General features: G+C 36.4%; 1 protein-coding gene across 5 annotated transcripts in view; it reads right to left on the minus strand.

Moving 5' to 3' along the window:
* Positions 1-18,250, minus strand: part of LOC102998785 (survival motor neuron protein) — a 43,732-nt gene that overhangs the window by 4,937 nt on the left and 20,545 nt on the right. For 2 of the 5 annotated variants that reach the window (XM_007175954.3, XM_007175955.3), the window contains exons 8-9: positions 8,477-8,527; positions 667-692 (exon numbers count right to left, since the gene is read on the minus strand). In XM_007175954.3, the coding sequence (XP_007176016.1) occupies positions 8,480-8,527 (48 nt within the window). In that variant the 3' untranslated portion in view covers positions 667-692; positions 8,477-8,479. Of the gene's footprint in view, positions 1-666; positions 693-6,007; positions 8,072-8,476; positions 8,528-18,250 lie in introns of those variants that run through there. The other 3 variants (XM_007175956.3, XM_007175957.3, XM_007175958.3) reach the window with 2 other exon arrangements.

Raw genomic sequence — 18,250 nt, forward strand, 5'->3', positions numbered from 1 at the left:
GTCAAAAGAAATGACAAGCTAGGAAAAAAGTATTTGCAACTCATATCACAAAGAATTCTTGCAAATCAAAAAGGAAAAACACACATCCCAGTTGAAAAGTAGGCAAAGGTGATGTTTCTCAAGTTTTCAGAAAAGATACACAGTTCTCTTAAACACAAGAAAAGGTGAACTTCACAATAATAAGATAAATAAATTATAAATACAATGAGACAATCATTTCCAACTATTAGACTGACAAAGATCCAAAGGTCTGATAAATTATTGGCTAGACTGTGGGAAACAGCGACTCTCATACAATGTTGGTGGAAACGGAAATTAATACAATCTCTACTGAGAGCAATTTGGCAAAAGTCTTTTAAAATTATAAATGTGTATCTTCTTCAATCCAGGAGTTCTAATTCTAGAATCTAATTCTTGATTCTAATTCAATCTATTTAGATAATCTTAAGGATGTATTCAGACAAAAAGAATTATGTAAAAGAACACGGACTGTAGTATTAAATAGCAAACAACTGGAAGCAACCTAAACTTCCATCCGTAAGAGCTCAATCAAATAAGTATGGTACAAATCTATATATAAGAATATCTTGCAAATGTTTAAAACAAGACAGTTTTACATACTGATATGAAGTGTTCTCCAAGAAATACTGAGGAAAGAGTACTTACCTATTATAAAGCACTATACAAATTACCTATAAAAATGGAAAAATAAAAAAGTTTAAAGGAGTTAGATGATAGATATAGCTTACCAAGTGTACCTTCATTACATATTATTTATTTTTTATCGTCAGTAAATGTACACAGCACAAAAATAGAATACAAAAGAGTATACTGTGAAGTTCATAATTCAAAAAGATACATGTACCCCTATGCTCACAGCAGCACTATTCACAATAGCCAAGACATGGAAACAACCTAAATGTCCATCGACAGATGAATGGATAAAGATGATGTGGTACATATATACAATGGAATATTACTCAGCCATTAAAAAGAATGAAACCATGCCATTTGCAGCAACATGTAAGGAGGTAGAGAGTATCATACTGAGTGAAGTAAGTCAGAGAGAGAAAGACAAATACCATATGATATCACTTATATGTGGAATCTAAAATACAGTAAGTCCCCTGCATAACGAATGAGTTCTGTTCTAAGAGCGTGTTCGTAAGTCCAATTTGTTTGTAAGTCCAACAAAGTTAGCCTAGGTACCCAACTAACACAATCGGCTATATAGTACTGTACTGTATGTATGTATGTATGTATGTATGTATGTATGGATGGCTGGCTGGCTGTGTTGGGTCTTCGTTGCTGCCTGCGGGCTCTCTCTAGTTGCGGCAAGCAGGGGCTACTCTTCGTTGCAGTGCGCGGGCTTCTCGTTGCGGTGGCTTCTCTTGTTGCGGAGCATGGGCTCTAGGCACACGGGCTTCAGTAGTTGTGGCACGTGGCCTCAATAATTGTGGTGTGCAGGCTCAGGAGTTGTGGCTCGCGGGCTCTAGAGCGCAAGCTCAGTAGTTGTGGTGCACAGGCTTAGTTGCTCCGCAGCATGTGGGATCTTCCTGGACCAGGGCTCAAACCCATGTCCCCTGCATTGGCAGGTAGATGCTTAACCACTGTGCCACCAGGCAAGTCCCCCAAAATAAAACATTTTTAACCTTACAGTATAGTACTTTGAAAAGCACAGTAGTACAGTACAGCAGCTGGCATAGAGGGGCACATTCACATCTTTGAAAGTCTGCAACTTGAAGGTTCGTATGTAGGGGACTTACTGTATGACACAAATGAACCTATCTATGAAACAGAAACAGAATCACAGACATAGAAACAGACTGGTGGTTGCCAAGGGGGAGGGGGTTGGGGGATGGATGGAGTGGGAGGTTGGGGTTAGCAGATGTAAGCTTTTATATATAGAATGGATACACAAGGTCCTACTGTACAGCACAGGGAACTATATTCAGTATCCTATGATAAACCATAATGGAAAAGAATAAAAAAAAAAAAGACTATATGTATAACTGAGTCACTTTGCTGTACAGCAGAAATTAACACAACACTGTAAATCAACTATACTTCAATAAAAAAATATTGATTAAGAAAAATAATTTAAAGGAGTAAGATGATCTATCAATATCTTACCAAGTTTAACTTAATTACATATTTATTTTTTTACTGTCAGTAAATGTACACAGCACAAAAGTAGAAAAAATACAAAAAGGTACACTGTGAGGTTTCCCTCACCTCCCTGTGTCTTCCAGTCCCTCTTCAGTAGCAACTAGACTATCGCCGTGAGATGATAATCAACGCACATACATGCATACATGTAAATGCATATTGACACAAATGGCAGGTAGCATAATACACACAGTTCTGCACCTTATTTTTTTCATTTAAATATATTTTCCTATCAGATTGCTATACATAACAAGCAACAATGTAGTTTAAGAAAAACACACACACAGAAAGAATTAAAAGAATAAACTGAATAATGTTCAAAAACTGATTCAAACTATTTTAGAACTTTTATTTTATAACATGAATAACGATGGAGAAACAAATAATTTAAATAAACTATAACAAGTAGATACTCTAATAACGATAAGTGTAAAGGATGAGGGCTTTAGTAACTATTTATTCTTTTGGGGAAGCAATATGACAACATATGATGATCTACAGCACTATTTAGATTCTGAGGCCCAATACATGAAACTAATCAACAATTCACAAAAATAATTCTATGGAACTACAAACAAAAAAAGCCCAAAATAGACCTACTACTGTCACAGAGAAGTATATATATATACACACACACGCACACACATACACACACATACCAATAACCCCAAATTTGGCATATGAACCTTATGTACTTGAGAGATAGAGTGTAATATCATTGTTTAGCACATTTTGTTTTAACCATCACAACAGATTAATCTTTCAGAAATCATCCAACAACTGAAAATTAATTGTTCCAAAATGAAAAGGTGATGCGATGAACTGTGCCATCCAACCAAGTATTCAAGAAAATGATAGGGCTTCCCTGGTGGCGCAGTGGTTGAGAATCTGCCTGACAATGCAGGGGACATGGGTTCGAGCCCTGGTCTGGGAAGATCCCACAAACCGCAGAGCAACTGGGCCCGTGAGCCACAACTGCTGAGCCTGCGCGTCTGCAGCCTGTGCTCCGCAATAGGAGAGGCCGCGACGATGAGAGGCCCGCGCACCGCGATTAAGAGTGGCCCCCGCTTGCCGCAACTAGAGAAAGCCCTGGCACAGAAACGAAGACCCAACACAGCAATCAATCAATCAATCAATCAATAAACCCCCCCCAAAAAGTTTAAAATCATAGCCATTGAGATGTTTAAAAAAAAAAAAAAAAGATAAAATGTTTGTTTAAAAATAGGAGGAATAGCTGGTAGTGTACTTGTTTTCCTGTGATAGGTTATAAAACTGGGCACAATTTATGATGCAACTGTTTCCAGGCATTGGGCAACAGAGAGCACAGGGTGAGATTCTTGAGAAAGGAAACAGGTGAGCTTTGTATTCACCTCCTTTGGCTGGACACAATTTCCAAACTGCAGCATGAAAGGTGGAGCCTGAGTAGAGAGTACTGTTATTCCTGGGTGGGTGGAAGAAACGGAGATTGGAGTCTAGGCTCTGGAATAAGGCAGCTGGAATTTGAGGAGGTAAGGTCTAGAGAGGAGGGACTTAAAGAGAAGGAGCCCCAGAAATCTGTGTAGGATTTCCACTTAGGTCCTTGCCCAGATCCTAAATTATGCACATGTAGGACAAGACTCCACAGAGCCTGGCAGAAGCAGTTGCCGGGGGGCTAAGAGCTGGAGAGAGAGTTCTGAAGTCATACAGAGTTCTACCACTTACTATGTGGTCCAAAGCAAGTCATTTGGGAATAATAATAGTAACTAACTTGAGAGTGCTATTAAGATTCAACGAAATAACAATGCCTAGAAACACATAGTAATCATTCAAAAAATATAGCTATTATTACTTGTAAAGGGAAGAAAAATATGTGTGACAGTTTCTAGTTTCCTTTACAATAAAAACCCAACTAACACAGAGCTAAGAGTCTACTGAAACGAAGTTCTATAAAGTAAGATTTTTTTTTTACAAATTTAATTTAAATTTTTATTATAAATTTTACAGTAAAAGTAAAATGAATAACATCCTAGAAGTCAAAATTCTACCTACAGGTAATGGCAAGAGTAGGGAAACTACAGAGTCCAAATTTTACCAAACAACGTACAACTTTCCAGATCAGCAGCTTAACTGGAAAAAAACATGAAGTTTGTAAGCAAACAAATTTCAAATCAAATCCCTGATCCCCTAACTAACAACTGAGTGGTATCAAACAAGATAGCTATGCTATCTTTTTTTTATATATATATATAAAATAAGATTTTATTTACTCTTAACCGGAAGTATTTATCTAAACACAAAGACTCATTAATATTCAGGTACACTGTTTCACATCTTTCTTCTTCTGCCTAGAAACCAAGTTTTATTTAAAGTGGAATGCAGCTCAACTCTAAATTATATGCCATTTTAAAATGTAAAAGGTCAATTTACGTGTCACAATAACTAGTGATGAAAGGATCAGAACTTCGAAGCTCAGAAAATTACTTTCTCCTACAGTATGGAGGTTCCTTAAAAAACTAAAAATAGAGCTGCCATATGATCCAGCAATCCCACTCCTGGGCATATATCTAGAGAAAACTCTAATTTGAAAAGATACATGCACCCCAATGTTCATAGCAGCACTATTTACAATAGCCAGGACATGGAAGCAACTTAAATGTCTATTGAAAGATGAATGGATAAAGAAGATGTGGTATATACATATACAATGGAATATTACTCAGGCATTAAAAAGAATGAAGTAATGCCATTTGCAGCAACATGGATGGACCTAGAGATTATCATACTGAGTGAAGTAAGTCAGACAGAGAAAGACAAACATCATATGACATCACTTACATGTGGAATCTAAAAAAATGATACAAATGAACTTATTTACAAAATAGAAATAGACTCACATAGAAAACAAACTTATGGTTACCAAAAAGGAAAGGGGGAACAGGGATAAGTTTGGAATTTGGAATTAACAGATACACACTATTACATATAAAACAGATAAACAACAAGGACCTACTGTATAGCACTGGGAAATATATTCGATATCTTATAATAACATATAATGGAAAAGAATCTGAAAAAGAATGGGTATACATACATGTATATGTATAACTGAAATCACTTTGCTGTACACCTAAAACACTGTAAATCCAACTATACTTCCATTAAAAAAAATTTAAAAAAAAAGAAAAAAAGAAGAGAAATTAGTTTCTCCAAAAGCTTCTCTAACTATATTACTTGGTGTCTTCAAAATATGTTACATATATAATCTCAGGACAATAGCTGAACCCACAAGTAATAATTTAAAACAATCCTGTGCAAAAGAGTACATACTATATGATTGCAGTTCTAAACTAAGTAAAACTAATCTTTGTTCATAGAGGTCAGAATGGTGATTGCCAGGATAGGTAAGTGTGGTGAATGACTAGAAAGGGGTACAAAGGAACTTCTGGACTGAGGGAAATGTTCTTTATCTTGATGTAGTAACAATGGTATACCTTCTCAAAACTGATCAAACTCTTCACTTTAAAATCTGTGCATTTAAAAAAAAAGGTTTATTTATTTATTTAATTTTTGGCTGCGTTGGGTCTTCATTGCTGCGTGCAGGCTTTTCTCTAGTTGAGGTGAGAGGGGGCTACTCTTCGTTGCGGTGCGCGGGCTTCTCACTGCGGTGTCTTCTCGTTGCGGAGCACGGGCTCTAGGCGCGCAGGCTTCAGTAGTTGTGGCACGCAGGCTCTAGAGCGCAGGCTCAGTAGTTGTGGCTCACGGGCTTAGTTGCTCTGCAGCATGTGGGATCTTCCCAGACCAGGGCTTGAACCCATGTCCCCTGCATTGGCAGGCGGATTCTTAACCACTGTGCCACCAGGGAAGTCCCAATCTGTGCATTTTATTGTATATAAATTAACCTCGAAAGAAGTATTTGGGGAAAAAAATGAGAGCAATGTAAAAATGTTCTTGAATCCTCTTGAAAGGCCACAATTCATACATAAAAATGATAAAACGCCAAGTATTTTGTGAAATACCTGAATACTGAATGTCTTCTACTGACTGCTATATATAAACATGGATTTCTGCAGAAGCAGGAGTTGCTTTGGTTAAACTTTCAGAATTTTATTTCTGAACTGAATTCACTGTTTTCCATTCACCAAGAGCTTCAAACAACACATAACTTAAGTTCATAACCATTAACCCTGTAGTTTATTTCTGTTAATGGCAACCATACAGAAAAGCTAAACTTACAACATGACTTTGATAAAGTAATCTCTGGCTGATCCTTTAATGAAGGTACTCTTCAAATATGGCATCTCACCTTCTATTTGCCTATCTTCTGAATATAGGTACAGACCATGGAATTTTCCATCTAGGATTCTTCATAACAACAAGGACAATTACTACAGTGAAAGCCAGAAAACAAGCTGTTTTGACTTCATTTTCTCTCTTCTTTGACATTCCCTCCCATCTGTGCTCTAAGCCCATTCCAGACTTCAAAAAACCGTGCCAGATATGGTAGACATGATGAAGAATGAGATGTAGTGCCTTGCCTCTAATGACAGAGGAAAGACAGATATATAAACAATAAAGATAATATACTGTGAAAAACTATGTAATAGAAATAAGCAGAGAACAGATTCAAAGAGGGGAACTTACATGGATGGAGAACGGATAACAGTGGTATGACATTTGGGCTAGCCTTAGGCCTTGAAACACACTGCCTTAATGCTTCTAGCTTGTGCATTCTCTGCCTGGAATACTTCAGTCCAATTCATCCCCTGCCTAGTTTTTCTATTCTCTTTAGACTTAGCTGAATAACCTAGCTGAAGAACTTCAATTGAATAAAACCGACTTTAATCGAAGAATGAGATACAGGTAACTACACTTTTAAATGTGAGGATTTATATAATTTAAAAAATATCCCTCCCAGGAATGCATAGATTTTGAAAAGATGTTTTTTGAAATTTGCTTTTCAAGGCAACATGGAAACATCCACTAAGAATCATAATGTCCACAACCTTTTATTAAATAGTCACAACACAGAAAGTTACCCTAACGTTATGACAGAATAGAATTGAGTACTACATATAAGAAGGTATTTACTAACATTATTGAGAATGCCAAAAGCTACTGAACTAAAGGAACAGCGGCATAACATACAGGCAAACAAGCTGATAGAATATGTAAAAATATTAAAAATGTGATATTAAGTGGGGATATATATACACACACACACATGCACAAAATACTGATGACAAACATCAAAATATGGATGAATATGGACCAAAAGTATAAAATAATATGTAAAAAGGGAATACAATAATAGACACATAGATTTTACTAATTTAGTTAAAAATACTGAACATTTTTCTTATGTACTTTTCAAACACACAGAAAATAGAAAAAAATAGTACAGAGAACATCCATATGAACACCACTTAGATTCAATAACAGCCATACATGCTTCATGCACACACATATATACATTTTGCTAAATCATTTAGAAATGTATTACAAACACTGTAACACACTTCTAAATACTTTAGTATGCAAATTTAAAGACATTCTCCAGAAACTACAACACCCTTATCACAGCTCATAAAATTAGCAATAGTTATCTAATATCATTTAAAATCCAGTCTATATTCAAATTTCCTCAACCCCCAAGTCTCTTATAAATAGCTTTTCAAAACTAGGGTCTAATGAATAATGAAGGATGCCACATTGTATTTGGCTGTTATATCTCAAGTCACTTTTAATCTGGAATAGTTACCCACTCCATGTCATTTTTTCTTTCATGACAGTGACTTTTTGAAGAAAGGAGGCCAGTTATCTTCTACAACATTCCACGTTCTGGACCTCTCTGATCATTTCTTTTGTGGTGTCATTTAACTTGTTGCTCTATCCCCAGTATTTCTGATAAATGGGAACGTAGATCCTAAAGGTTTGTTTAAATTCCAGTTAAACTTTTTTGACCATAACACTTCATAGGTAATACAGTGTATTTCATACTGCATCTCAAATGAAAAAGCAAGTCTGACTGTCTGATTACAGTGACGCAAAGTTTCACCTCTGATTCTAAGGATCTCTTTATAATAAAGGTATGTTTTCCTTTCAATACAACCAACCAACAAGTATTTGCTGAGATGATACTTTGACATCATGAGAATTCTAGAGGGGATTTAGATCAATCTTTTATCAAATAGTTTTTGTATCAAAATGTCTTTAATATTGTTTTACATTAACTTTTCTACTTTTCAGTATTTCAATTTTTAAACATATATTTTCTACAAACTACAAAATTTATGAAAAAGATTCTCTTTTATAATGATGGCAGACTTACTTCTTAATTGAAATGTGAGCACCTTCTTTCTTTTTGACTTTGTTTGAAACCCTGCAAGGAAAATAAAGGAATTTAGAAGCATAGAACACGGGAGAAAATATTTGCAAACGAAGCAACTGACAAAGCATTAATCTCCAAAATGTACAAGCAGCTCATGCAGCTCAATATCAAAAAAACAAACAACCCAATCCAAAAATGGGCAGAAGATCTAAATAGACGTTTCTCCAAAGATATACAGATTGCCAATAAACACATGAAAGGATGCTCAACATCACTAATCATTAGAGAAATGCAAATCAAAACTACAATGAGGTATCACCTCACACAGGTCAGAATGTCCATCATCAAAAAATCTAGAAACAATAAATGCTGGAGAGGGTGTGGAGAAAAGGGAAACCTCTTGCAGTGTTGGTGGGAATGTAAATTGATACAGCCACTATGGAGAACAGTATGGAGGTTCCTTAAAAAACTAAAAATAGAATTACCATATGACCCAGCAATCCCACCCTGAGAAAACCATAATTCAAAAAGAGTCATGTACCACAGTGTTCATTGCAGCGCTATTTACAATAGCCAGGACATGGAAGCAACCTAAGCGTCCATCAACAGATGAATGGATAAAGAAGATGTGGCACATATATACAATGGAATATTACTCAGCCATAAAAAGAAACGAAACTGAGTTATTTGTAGTGAGGTGGATGGACCCAGAGTCTGTCATACAGAGTGAAGTAAGTCAGAAAGAGAAAAACAAATACTGTATGCTAACACATAAAAAAAAGAAAAGAAAAAAAAAAGAAAAAATGGTTCTGATGAACTTAAGGGCAGGACAGGAATAAAGACGCAGACATAGAGAATGGACTTGAAGACACGGGGAGGGGGAAGGGTAAGCTGGGACAAAGTGAGAGAGTAGCATGGACATATATACACTACCAAGTGTAAAATAGCTAGCTAGTGGGAAGCAGCTGCATCGCACAGGGAGATCAGCTTGGTGCTTTGTGACAACCTAAGGGACAGGGAGGGTGGGAGGGAAACGCAAGAGGGAGGGGATATGGGGATATATTATACATATAGCTGATTCACTTTGTTATACAGCAGAAACTAACACAACATTATAAAGCAATTATACTGCAATAAAGATGTTTAAAAAAAAAAAAGAATAGAACACACATTTTATACAGAAGTGAACATTTTGTTTCACATAAGACATTTCATTAATTCTCTTTAACAAAATATCAGAAAATAAGTTTACAGCCTTCAAATGTACTTTAAAAGTGACTCCAAAGTAAACAATTATTAGGCTGCAATTAAGAAAGTTTTCTTCTTTCACTAAGTCTGAAGATGTTCCTAAGCCAACTTATATCCTATTTTCTGTCAAATAAAATATATAATGTGTCATACTCATTTATTAAAATAAAACCATTAAAAACCAGTACTCGCTAGACAAAAATACTTCAGAAGTTAAAAAAAAAAATCAAGACTCAAATATTTACTGTTTTTCCTGGTTATACTTAGCACAAATGTCCTACTCCTCTCTTCTCTCTTCTGGCCTCAATGCCTTCTATCCTTCCCTACATATATACTAGCTTCCGACTTCACTATTAATCTATATCTGAGGCCACAAGATGTATTAAAGGGGATTTGTTACTAATAAGTACCAAAGTTAGAGCCTGTGCTATGTTATTTCAATAACATTACTCTCATTCATCTGCATTCTGCTAGGACTTCTAGAAAAAGAAAAATGTATAGGTTAAGAGCTAGACCCAAATCCTGTCTGGCTGCTCTTATGGGAACAGGTTAGTAATGGAAAAGTTGTCAATCATGTATGCTTCTGTGGAGCAATGGTTAAGAATCGCTACCTGAAGGCAACGCTCTCTAAAACACACATAAGCTATTGGAAAACATGACAATGAACAGTAGCTTCTTCTTTTTAATGGTAAAAATTTCCAAGAGACAAAAATGCAAGATCTAGGAATGGCAATTTGTTTACACTTCTGAATATGAACATAGGTTTATATTTTAATTTATGCAGATATACAAATAATACTGCAAAATGTAAAGATCATTTCTCCAGAACAAGTTAATCATAGCTTAGCCCTGAATTTGTGGCAAATATACTGGACAAGGCTGCTTTCCTAGGAACTGTTGCTTGAACTCACAAAAGAAACAGAAACATCTGCATTTTGTTGGTTAGAAATAGAGTTCAAAGTCTGTTGAAAATCTGCTAGGTTTTAATAACAGTACAATCAAGTATGTGAAATATGAATGTTTATGAGTACAATTAACCAACTTTAATTTTCATCCAGGTCATCCTTCAAATCAAATATATTCTGAAACGTTAGAACACTCATATTTTTTAACTGCTGCTAGAGTTATCAAAGAAGAAAGCAATAAAGTGTATAACTATTTAAGGCTGTGGTAAAACAAACATTTTCAAGTTGCGCCAGTGGCAATACACATGGAAAGAATTGTGGAAAGGCAGTCAACAGTATCAAAAGCTACTAAAATGTTTAAAAACTAAACTAAAATAAAATGTTTATACTTTTTGACCCAATAATGATAATTCCAGATGTCATAAGGAAATAATCTGCAAGAAGCTTTATATATAAGAATGGTTTTCTAATTACCAGAGGAAAAACTTGCTAATGTTCAACATTTAGCAAATGATGAACTTATTCTGAACCAGACTTACTATGAACCAGGCACTATTCCAGATGCTAAAGATCCAAGGTTATAAGACAGACAAGGTCCCTGCTCCTGTGGAGCTCACATTCTACTAGAAGGAGACAGATAAACAGGTAAAGAAAATCATACCAAGAACGATAAATTACACACAGAGAATCTAAGTGGGGTGATATAATAGAGAATGAGGGCAGATCACTTCTAGCTTAATCAGGAAGATGAAATTTCAGTTGAGATCTGAGTAAGAAGCCAGACAAGTGAAATACAGGGTAACAGCTTTCCAGACTAAAGAATAACGAGTGCAAAGGCCCAGAAGAAGGTATAAATCTGGACATGAGCAAGAAAAGAGGCCAGTGTTGCAGGAGTGTACTGAGTAAGAAGAGTGTGGAGGAACTTCCCTGGTGGTCCAGTGGGTAAGACTCTATGCACCCAATGCCCGGGTTCGATCCCTGGTCGGGGAACTAGATCCTGCATGCATGCTGCAATTAAAAGAGTCCACATGCCACAACTAAGAAGACTGCATGGTGCAACTAAAGATCCCGCATGGTGCAACTAAAGATCCCGCATGGTGCAACTAAGACCCCATGCAAATAAATAAATAAATACTTGAAAAAATAAAATAAAATAAAATATCACTCTAGCTGCTGTATTCAGAATGGATTTGGCAGGATGGGACATGAAATTTCGTAAGCAAAAAGAATACTTGGGATCTGCTGCAGTAAGGTAAGAGATAATGATGTCTTATCCAGAATATATAAAGAGCTATTACAACTCATCAACAAAAAGACAAACAACCTATTTAAAAAATAGGCAAAGGATGTGAATAGACAGTTCTCCAAAAAAGATATATAAATGGCCAACAAGCACATGAAAAGATGCTCAACATCATTTAGTCATTAGGGAACTGCAAATCAAAACTATAATAATGTATCACTTCATACCCACTAGGATGGCTATAATCAAACAAGGAGACAATAGTAAGTGTTGGTGACGATGTGGAGAAACAGAAACCCTCACACATCACTGGTGGTTATAATAAAATGGTGCAGTCACTTTATTTATTTATTTTTTTTTTAAAGACTTCTTTTTGATGTGTACCATTTTTTTAAAGTCTTTATTGAATTTGTTACAATATTGCTTCTGTTTTATGTTTTGGTTTTTTGGCCAAGAGGCATGTGGGATCTTAGCTCCCTGACCATGGTTCCGCTACAGTGATCTTATGAGCCAGCAATTCTACGCCTAAATACATACCCAAGAAAACTGAAAACATATGTCCATACAAAATTTTACACACAAATGTTGGTAACAGAATTATTCATTGTAGCCAAAAAGATGAGACAACCCAAATGTCCATCAACTGATGAATGGATAAGCACAACGTGGTACATCCATGCAATTAAAAGAAATGGGGACCGGAACGAACTTTTTGGCCAATCCAATATATCCCGGTTAAAAAAAGAGATGATAGTATCTTGAATGGGTATTAGTGGAGAAAAATCAAAGTGCACTGATTCAGGATCTGTATGGAAATAGTCAACAGAACTTTCTTACAAATTGGTTATAAAAAGCGAAGGAAAGTGAGGAATCAATCAATGCTAATTCCACATTTGTGGCTTGAGAAACTGGTGCTGGCAGTGCATCAATGTCACTGCTTACTGAGATGGAAAGGCTGTGGGAATAGAGGTGTATGAAATAACACTGACAGTTCGGTTTTGGCTATATTTGGTTTGAGATGTACCTAACAGACATTCATGTGGTGAGGGAAAATAGGCAGTTGGATAAACAAGTCTCAAATTCAGAGCTAGACATCTGAGAACTTCCAGTACAGACATGCCATTTTAAGTCCTAGAGCAGATGAGGTCACCTAGTGAAAGTTTATAGTTAGAGAAGAGAAGGGGGCTATGGGTTGGGCATAAGGAATCCCACACAGATATTGGGTAGAGGAGGAAAAGCTGTTAAAGGAGTCTAAAAGGAGCAGCCAAGGAAGAAGGTATAAGACTAGTAGATTAAAACGTGTTACTGAAGGCAGGAGAAAAAAGTCTTTCAAAAGTGTAGTCAAATATATTAAAATGTTGCTGAGAGGTAAGAGACATAAAGCAGAGAACTGACCACTGAGTCAGCAATCTGGAGGTAAAAATCTCAATACAGGGCTCCCCTGGTGGCACAGTGGTTAAGAATCCACCTGCCAATGCAGGGGACATGGGTTCGAGCCCTGGTCCGGGAAGATCCCACATGCTGTGGAGCAACTAAGCCCACATGCCACAACTACTGAAGCCTGCGTGCCTAGAGCCTGTGCTCCGCAACAAGAGAAGCCACCACAATGGGAAGCCCGCGCACCGCAATGAAGAGTAGCCCCCGCTCACTGCAACTAGAGAAAGCCCACACGCAGCAACGAAGACCCAACACAGCCAAAAATTAATTAATTAATTAATTTTAAAAAATCTTTAAAAACAAAAAAATCTCAATACAGTAGGAAAGACAGAAGTCTACGTGACAGGCCTGAAGAGAATGTGAGATAAGGGAGTAAGGAGGACAACTAGAGGTAATTTTTGGAAGAAGTTTGTCTATGAAGCGGAGGAGAGAAATGATGTGATCACCAGGGAAGTTAGAAAGAATATAGTTGAAGTAAATGGTCAGTAAATTTTTTTTTTTTTTTGGCTGCACAACATGGCATGGGGGACCTTAGTTCCCCAACCAGGGATCGAACCTGTGCCCCCTGCAGTGGAAGTTTGGAGTCCTCACCACTGGACTGCCAGGGAAATCCTGAACTAAATTCTTATAGAATGTCTTTATATATAGAAAGATGAACATAAAAACAATACATTTCTTATGAGCACTCATATATACCTGAACACAGAGAAAGAGATTTTGATAGGCTATACGGCAAACTAGTATCAGTGGTGACCTCTGGAGAAGGGTAGAAACTGGGCCTGGCTTTTTTTTTTTTTTTGTAATTTTTATTGGAGTACAGTTGATTTACAATGTTGTGTTAGTTTCTGCTCTAGAGCAAAATGAATCAGGTTATACATATACATATATCCACTCTTTTTTAGATTCTATTCCCATACAGGTCATTACAGAGTACTGAATAAGAGTTCCCTGTGCTATATAGTAAGTTCTTATTAGCTATCTATTTTATATGTAGTAGTGTGCATATGTCAATCTCAGTCTCCCAATTTATGGGCATGCCTTTGGTCACCAACAGGATTTTTGTCTCACCTTTAATTTTTGAAAATTTTACAAGGTTTTACGTTTATCACTTGTAATTAACAAATATATATTTTTAAAGGATACAAAACAATGTAAATGGTATGAGGACAAAACTATATTTAAAAAGTCAGTCATGTAAGACTAAAGAGATATGACAACAAAAGGTAACATGTGGCCCTGGACTGAATTCTAGATTAAAAAAACAACCTTCTTTTGTTGTAAAGGGCATTCATAAGACAACTGGCAAAATTTGAGTAAGGACAGTAGATAAGATCATAGTATCAGTATTAATCGATTTAAGTTCCTGATTTGATAACTATATGGTGATTATACAAAAGAATGTTCTTGCTTTCAGGAAATACATAGTGTATTTAAATGCTAGGGGCACCGTATCTGCAACTGATTCTGAATAGCTTCGGGGGGAAAAATATAGATAGATACAGAGAAAGAGAGAGAAAGAGAGAGAAAGAGAGAGGAGAGAGAAGGAAAAATGAAATGAATGAGAATGAGAAACCTAAAGGGGTAAAAAGTTGACATTTGGGGAACCTACACATGGAAATTCTTGTACTATTTTTGCAACTTTTCTGTAAGTCTGAAATTATTAAAACAACAACACACTTGTATTTTGTTTTGGTTACCTAGCAAAGCTGAACCTTCACATACCATGTGATCCAGCAATTCCACTCCTAGGTATATACCCAAGAGAAATGAAAACGTACATCCACACAAAAACTTGTACACGAATGTACGTAGCAGCATTATTCATTACAGCCAAAAAGTGGAAACAACCCAAATGGATAAAATGTGGTATACACAACAGAGTATTATTTGGCAATAAAAAATGAAGTACTGATACATGCTACAACACAGATGGATCTAGAAAATATTATGCTGAGTGAAAAAGGATACACACAAAAGATCACATACAGTACGATTCTATTTATTCAAAATGTCCAGAATAGGCAAATCCAAAAGAAGATAGAAAGTAGTTTAGTCATTGCCTACTGCTGGGAGGTTGGGGAAAATGAGGGTTTGTGATTTTCTTGGGGTTGGGGGGTAGATAATGAAATTATTCTAAAATTGATTGTAGGGACTTCCCTGGCGGTCCAGTGGTTAAGACTCTGCACTTCCAATGCAGGGGGCGCAGGTTCAATCCCTAGTCAGGGAACTAAGATCCCACATGCCGTGCAGTGTGACCAAAAACAAATAAAATGAAATGAAACAAAATGAAACGAAACGAAATGAAATAAAATAAAATAAAATTGACTATAGTGATGGCTACATAATTGTGAATAAAAACTAAAACCACTGACCTGTGGTTTCATACACCTCTATTCCTGCACTTTAAATGGGTGACCTGTATACCATGTAAATTGTATCTTAATAAAGCTTAATTATTAAAAATATTTAATAGCCACAAATTGGAAACAAACCAAATGTCCATCAACGGTTAAAATGAATAAACAGATTATGGTATATGTATACAATGGAATGAAATACAGCTACAACCACACACAACAATGTAGATTAATCTCACAAAGTGCTGAGCAAAATAAGCCAGCCATAAAGGAGTATATGTGTGATTCTATTCACAAAATTAAAAAATTTGATGACATTATAAGTCAGGAAAAGGGTTACCCTTAGGAAAGGGATTGGTAATGACTGGAAGGGGATAAAAGGAAACTTTAGGATTGTGGTCTTTTTCTTGATATTAGCGCTGATTACACAAATGTGGTCACTTTGTGAAAATTCATCAATGTGTAGACTTCTAATATGTGTACTCTTCTGCTTGCATATTTCAATAAAAAGTTTACACTAACAACAACAACCAAACAAAGCCATGAACGTTTGCATAATATGAACCTGAAAACAAGGCAAAATATGGTGCATCTGGGTACTAGAACTATGGATGAATTTTGCCCCCTCTATCTTTCCTGTCCAAAAAGTTTAAAAATAAACATAACTTATGCCAATACTTTACATATAATTATTTTTCAAAATACAGTTGGCCTTCTGTAACCACAGATTCCACATCTGCAGATTCAACCAACTGCAGATCAAAAATATTAGAAAAAAGGAATTCCAGAAAGTTCCAAAAAGCAAAACTTTAATTTGCTACACACCAGCAACTACTTACATATCATTTACATTGTATTAGGTATTATAAGTAATCTAAAGATGATTCAAAGTAGACAGGAGAATGTGTGTAGGTTATATGCAAGTAGTATGCCATTTTCTATAAGGGATGTGAGCATCCCTGAATTTTGGTACCTGCAGGGGTCCTGGAGCCAATCGCCTGCAGACACCGAGAAACGACTATATTTCATAATTTACAGAAAACATGCAGAGAAATTTGAAGTGCAGAAGGGGGAAGCTTAGAAAGTTATCAGATGACTGGTCTCAAAACACATTACGAACTATTAATTTAGTTTCCATTATCATTTTGGTCATTAAAAGGGGAACTTCATCGGGCTTCCCTGGTGGCGCAGTGGTTGAGAATCTGCCTGCTAATGCAGGGGACACGGGTTCGAGCCCTGGTCTGGGAAGATCCCACATGCCGCGGAGCAACTGGGCCCGTGAGCCACAACTACTGAGCCTGCGCGTCTGGAGCCTGGGCTCCGCAACAAGAGAGGTCGCGATAGTGAGAGGCCCGCGCACCGCGATGAAGAGTGGCCCCCGCTCCCCGCAACTAGAGAAAGCCCTCGCACAGAAACGAAGACCCAACACAGCCATAAATAAATAAATAAAATTAAAAAAAAAAAAAAAGGGGAACTTCATCATATCGTACAAATATATCAGGGTTATACAACAGCTGAAGAGTAGCTTTAAAGTAAGAATATTGGTGGAGGAATGTACAGATGATATACTTATAAAATAATTACATCTTCAAGTCAGTTGTTTAGTTTCTTCTATATATTAGTTAACTAAAAATTCAAGTATCACATCATAATCTTAGCATGCCATATTAGTTTCATTTTTAAAAAACTTTAAAATTTCCTGCTAAATTACAATAGAACATGTCTGCAACAGATGGATGCATAAAACGAGAAGTTTGGAGCCTCAGTCCCTAAGGTCCAGTTCGGCATTTAGCACACCAGACTTTCACTGTGCACAAAAATAACCTATTTTTTGGTCTTTCTTTTCCTTTTTTTTGGGGCGGGGGGGGGGCTGGGGGAGTGGGGGGTATTATCCTTTCTTTTTCCATCTCCTACAACCCATTTTATTTCAAATCAAAACAGAAAGACTAATGAGATTGGAAAATAATTTAGAAAAAGTTTCATTAAATTAGAAAATGTACACATTCGTCCCTTGATAGCCATGGGGGATGAGTTCCAGGATACACCCCCATCCCGCCCTGCCACTGAACACCAAAATCTGCGGATGCTCCAGTCCCTTATATAAAGTGGCACAGTACTTGCAGGTAACCTATGCACATCCTCTCATATACTTTAAATCACCTCTAAGTTACTTACAATATCTAATACTATGTAAATAGTTGTCAGCATGCAGTAAATTCAAGTTTTGCTTTTTTGGAACTTTCTGGAATTTTTTTTCTTCGAACATTCACAGTTGGTTGAATGCATGGGTGCAGAACCCATGGATACAGAGGGCCAACTGTAATAAAAATAACCTAATAATATGAAAGATTTTTAAATGCACTACAACTGTACTTAGTGGGGACAATACAAGAGTAATTTTAGCCTTAGATAGCTGTATTGTTTAAAACTGTAAGGTACAGACATACCTTGTTTTATTGTACTTTGCAGATACTGTATTCTGCACAAATTGAAGGCTGGGGCAACCCTGTGTTGTCAGATAGTAGCTAGCTTTTCTCAGCAATATTTTAAAATTAAGGTATGTACACTGTTTTTAAGACATAAT

The sequence above is a fragment of the Balaenoptera acutorostrata genome, chromosome 2 (assembly GCF_949987535.1).
Source record: "Balaenoptera acutorostrata chromosome 2, mBalAcu1.1, whole genome shotgun sequence".
Lineage (NCBI taxonomy): Eukaryota > Metazoa > Chordata > Mammalia > Artiodactyla > Balaenopteridae > Balaenoptera > Balaenoptera acutorostrata.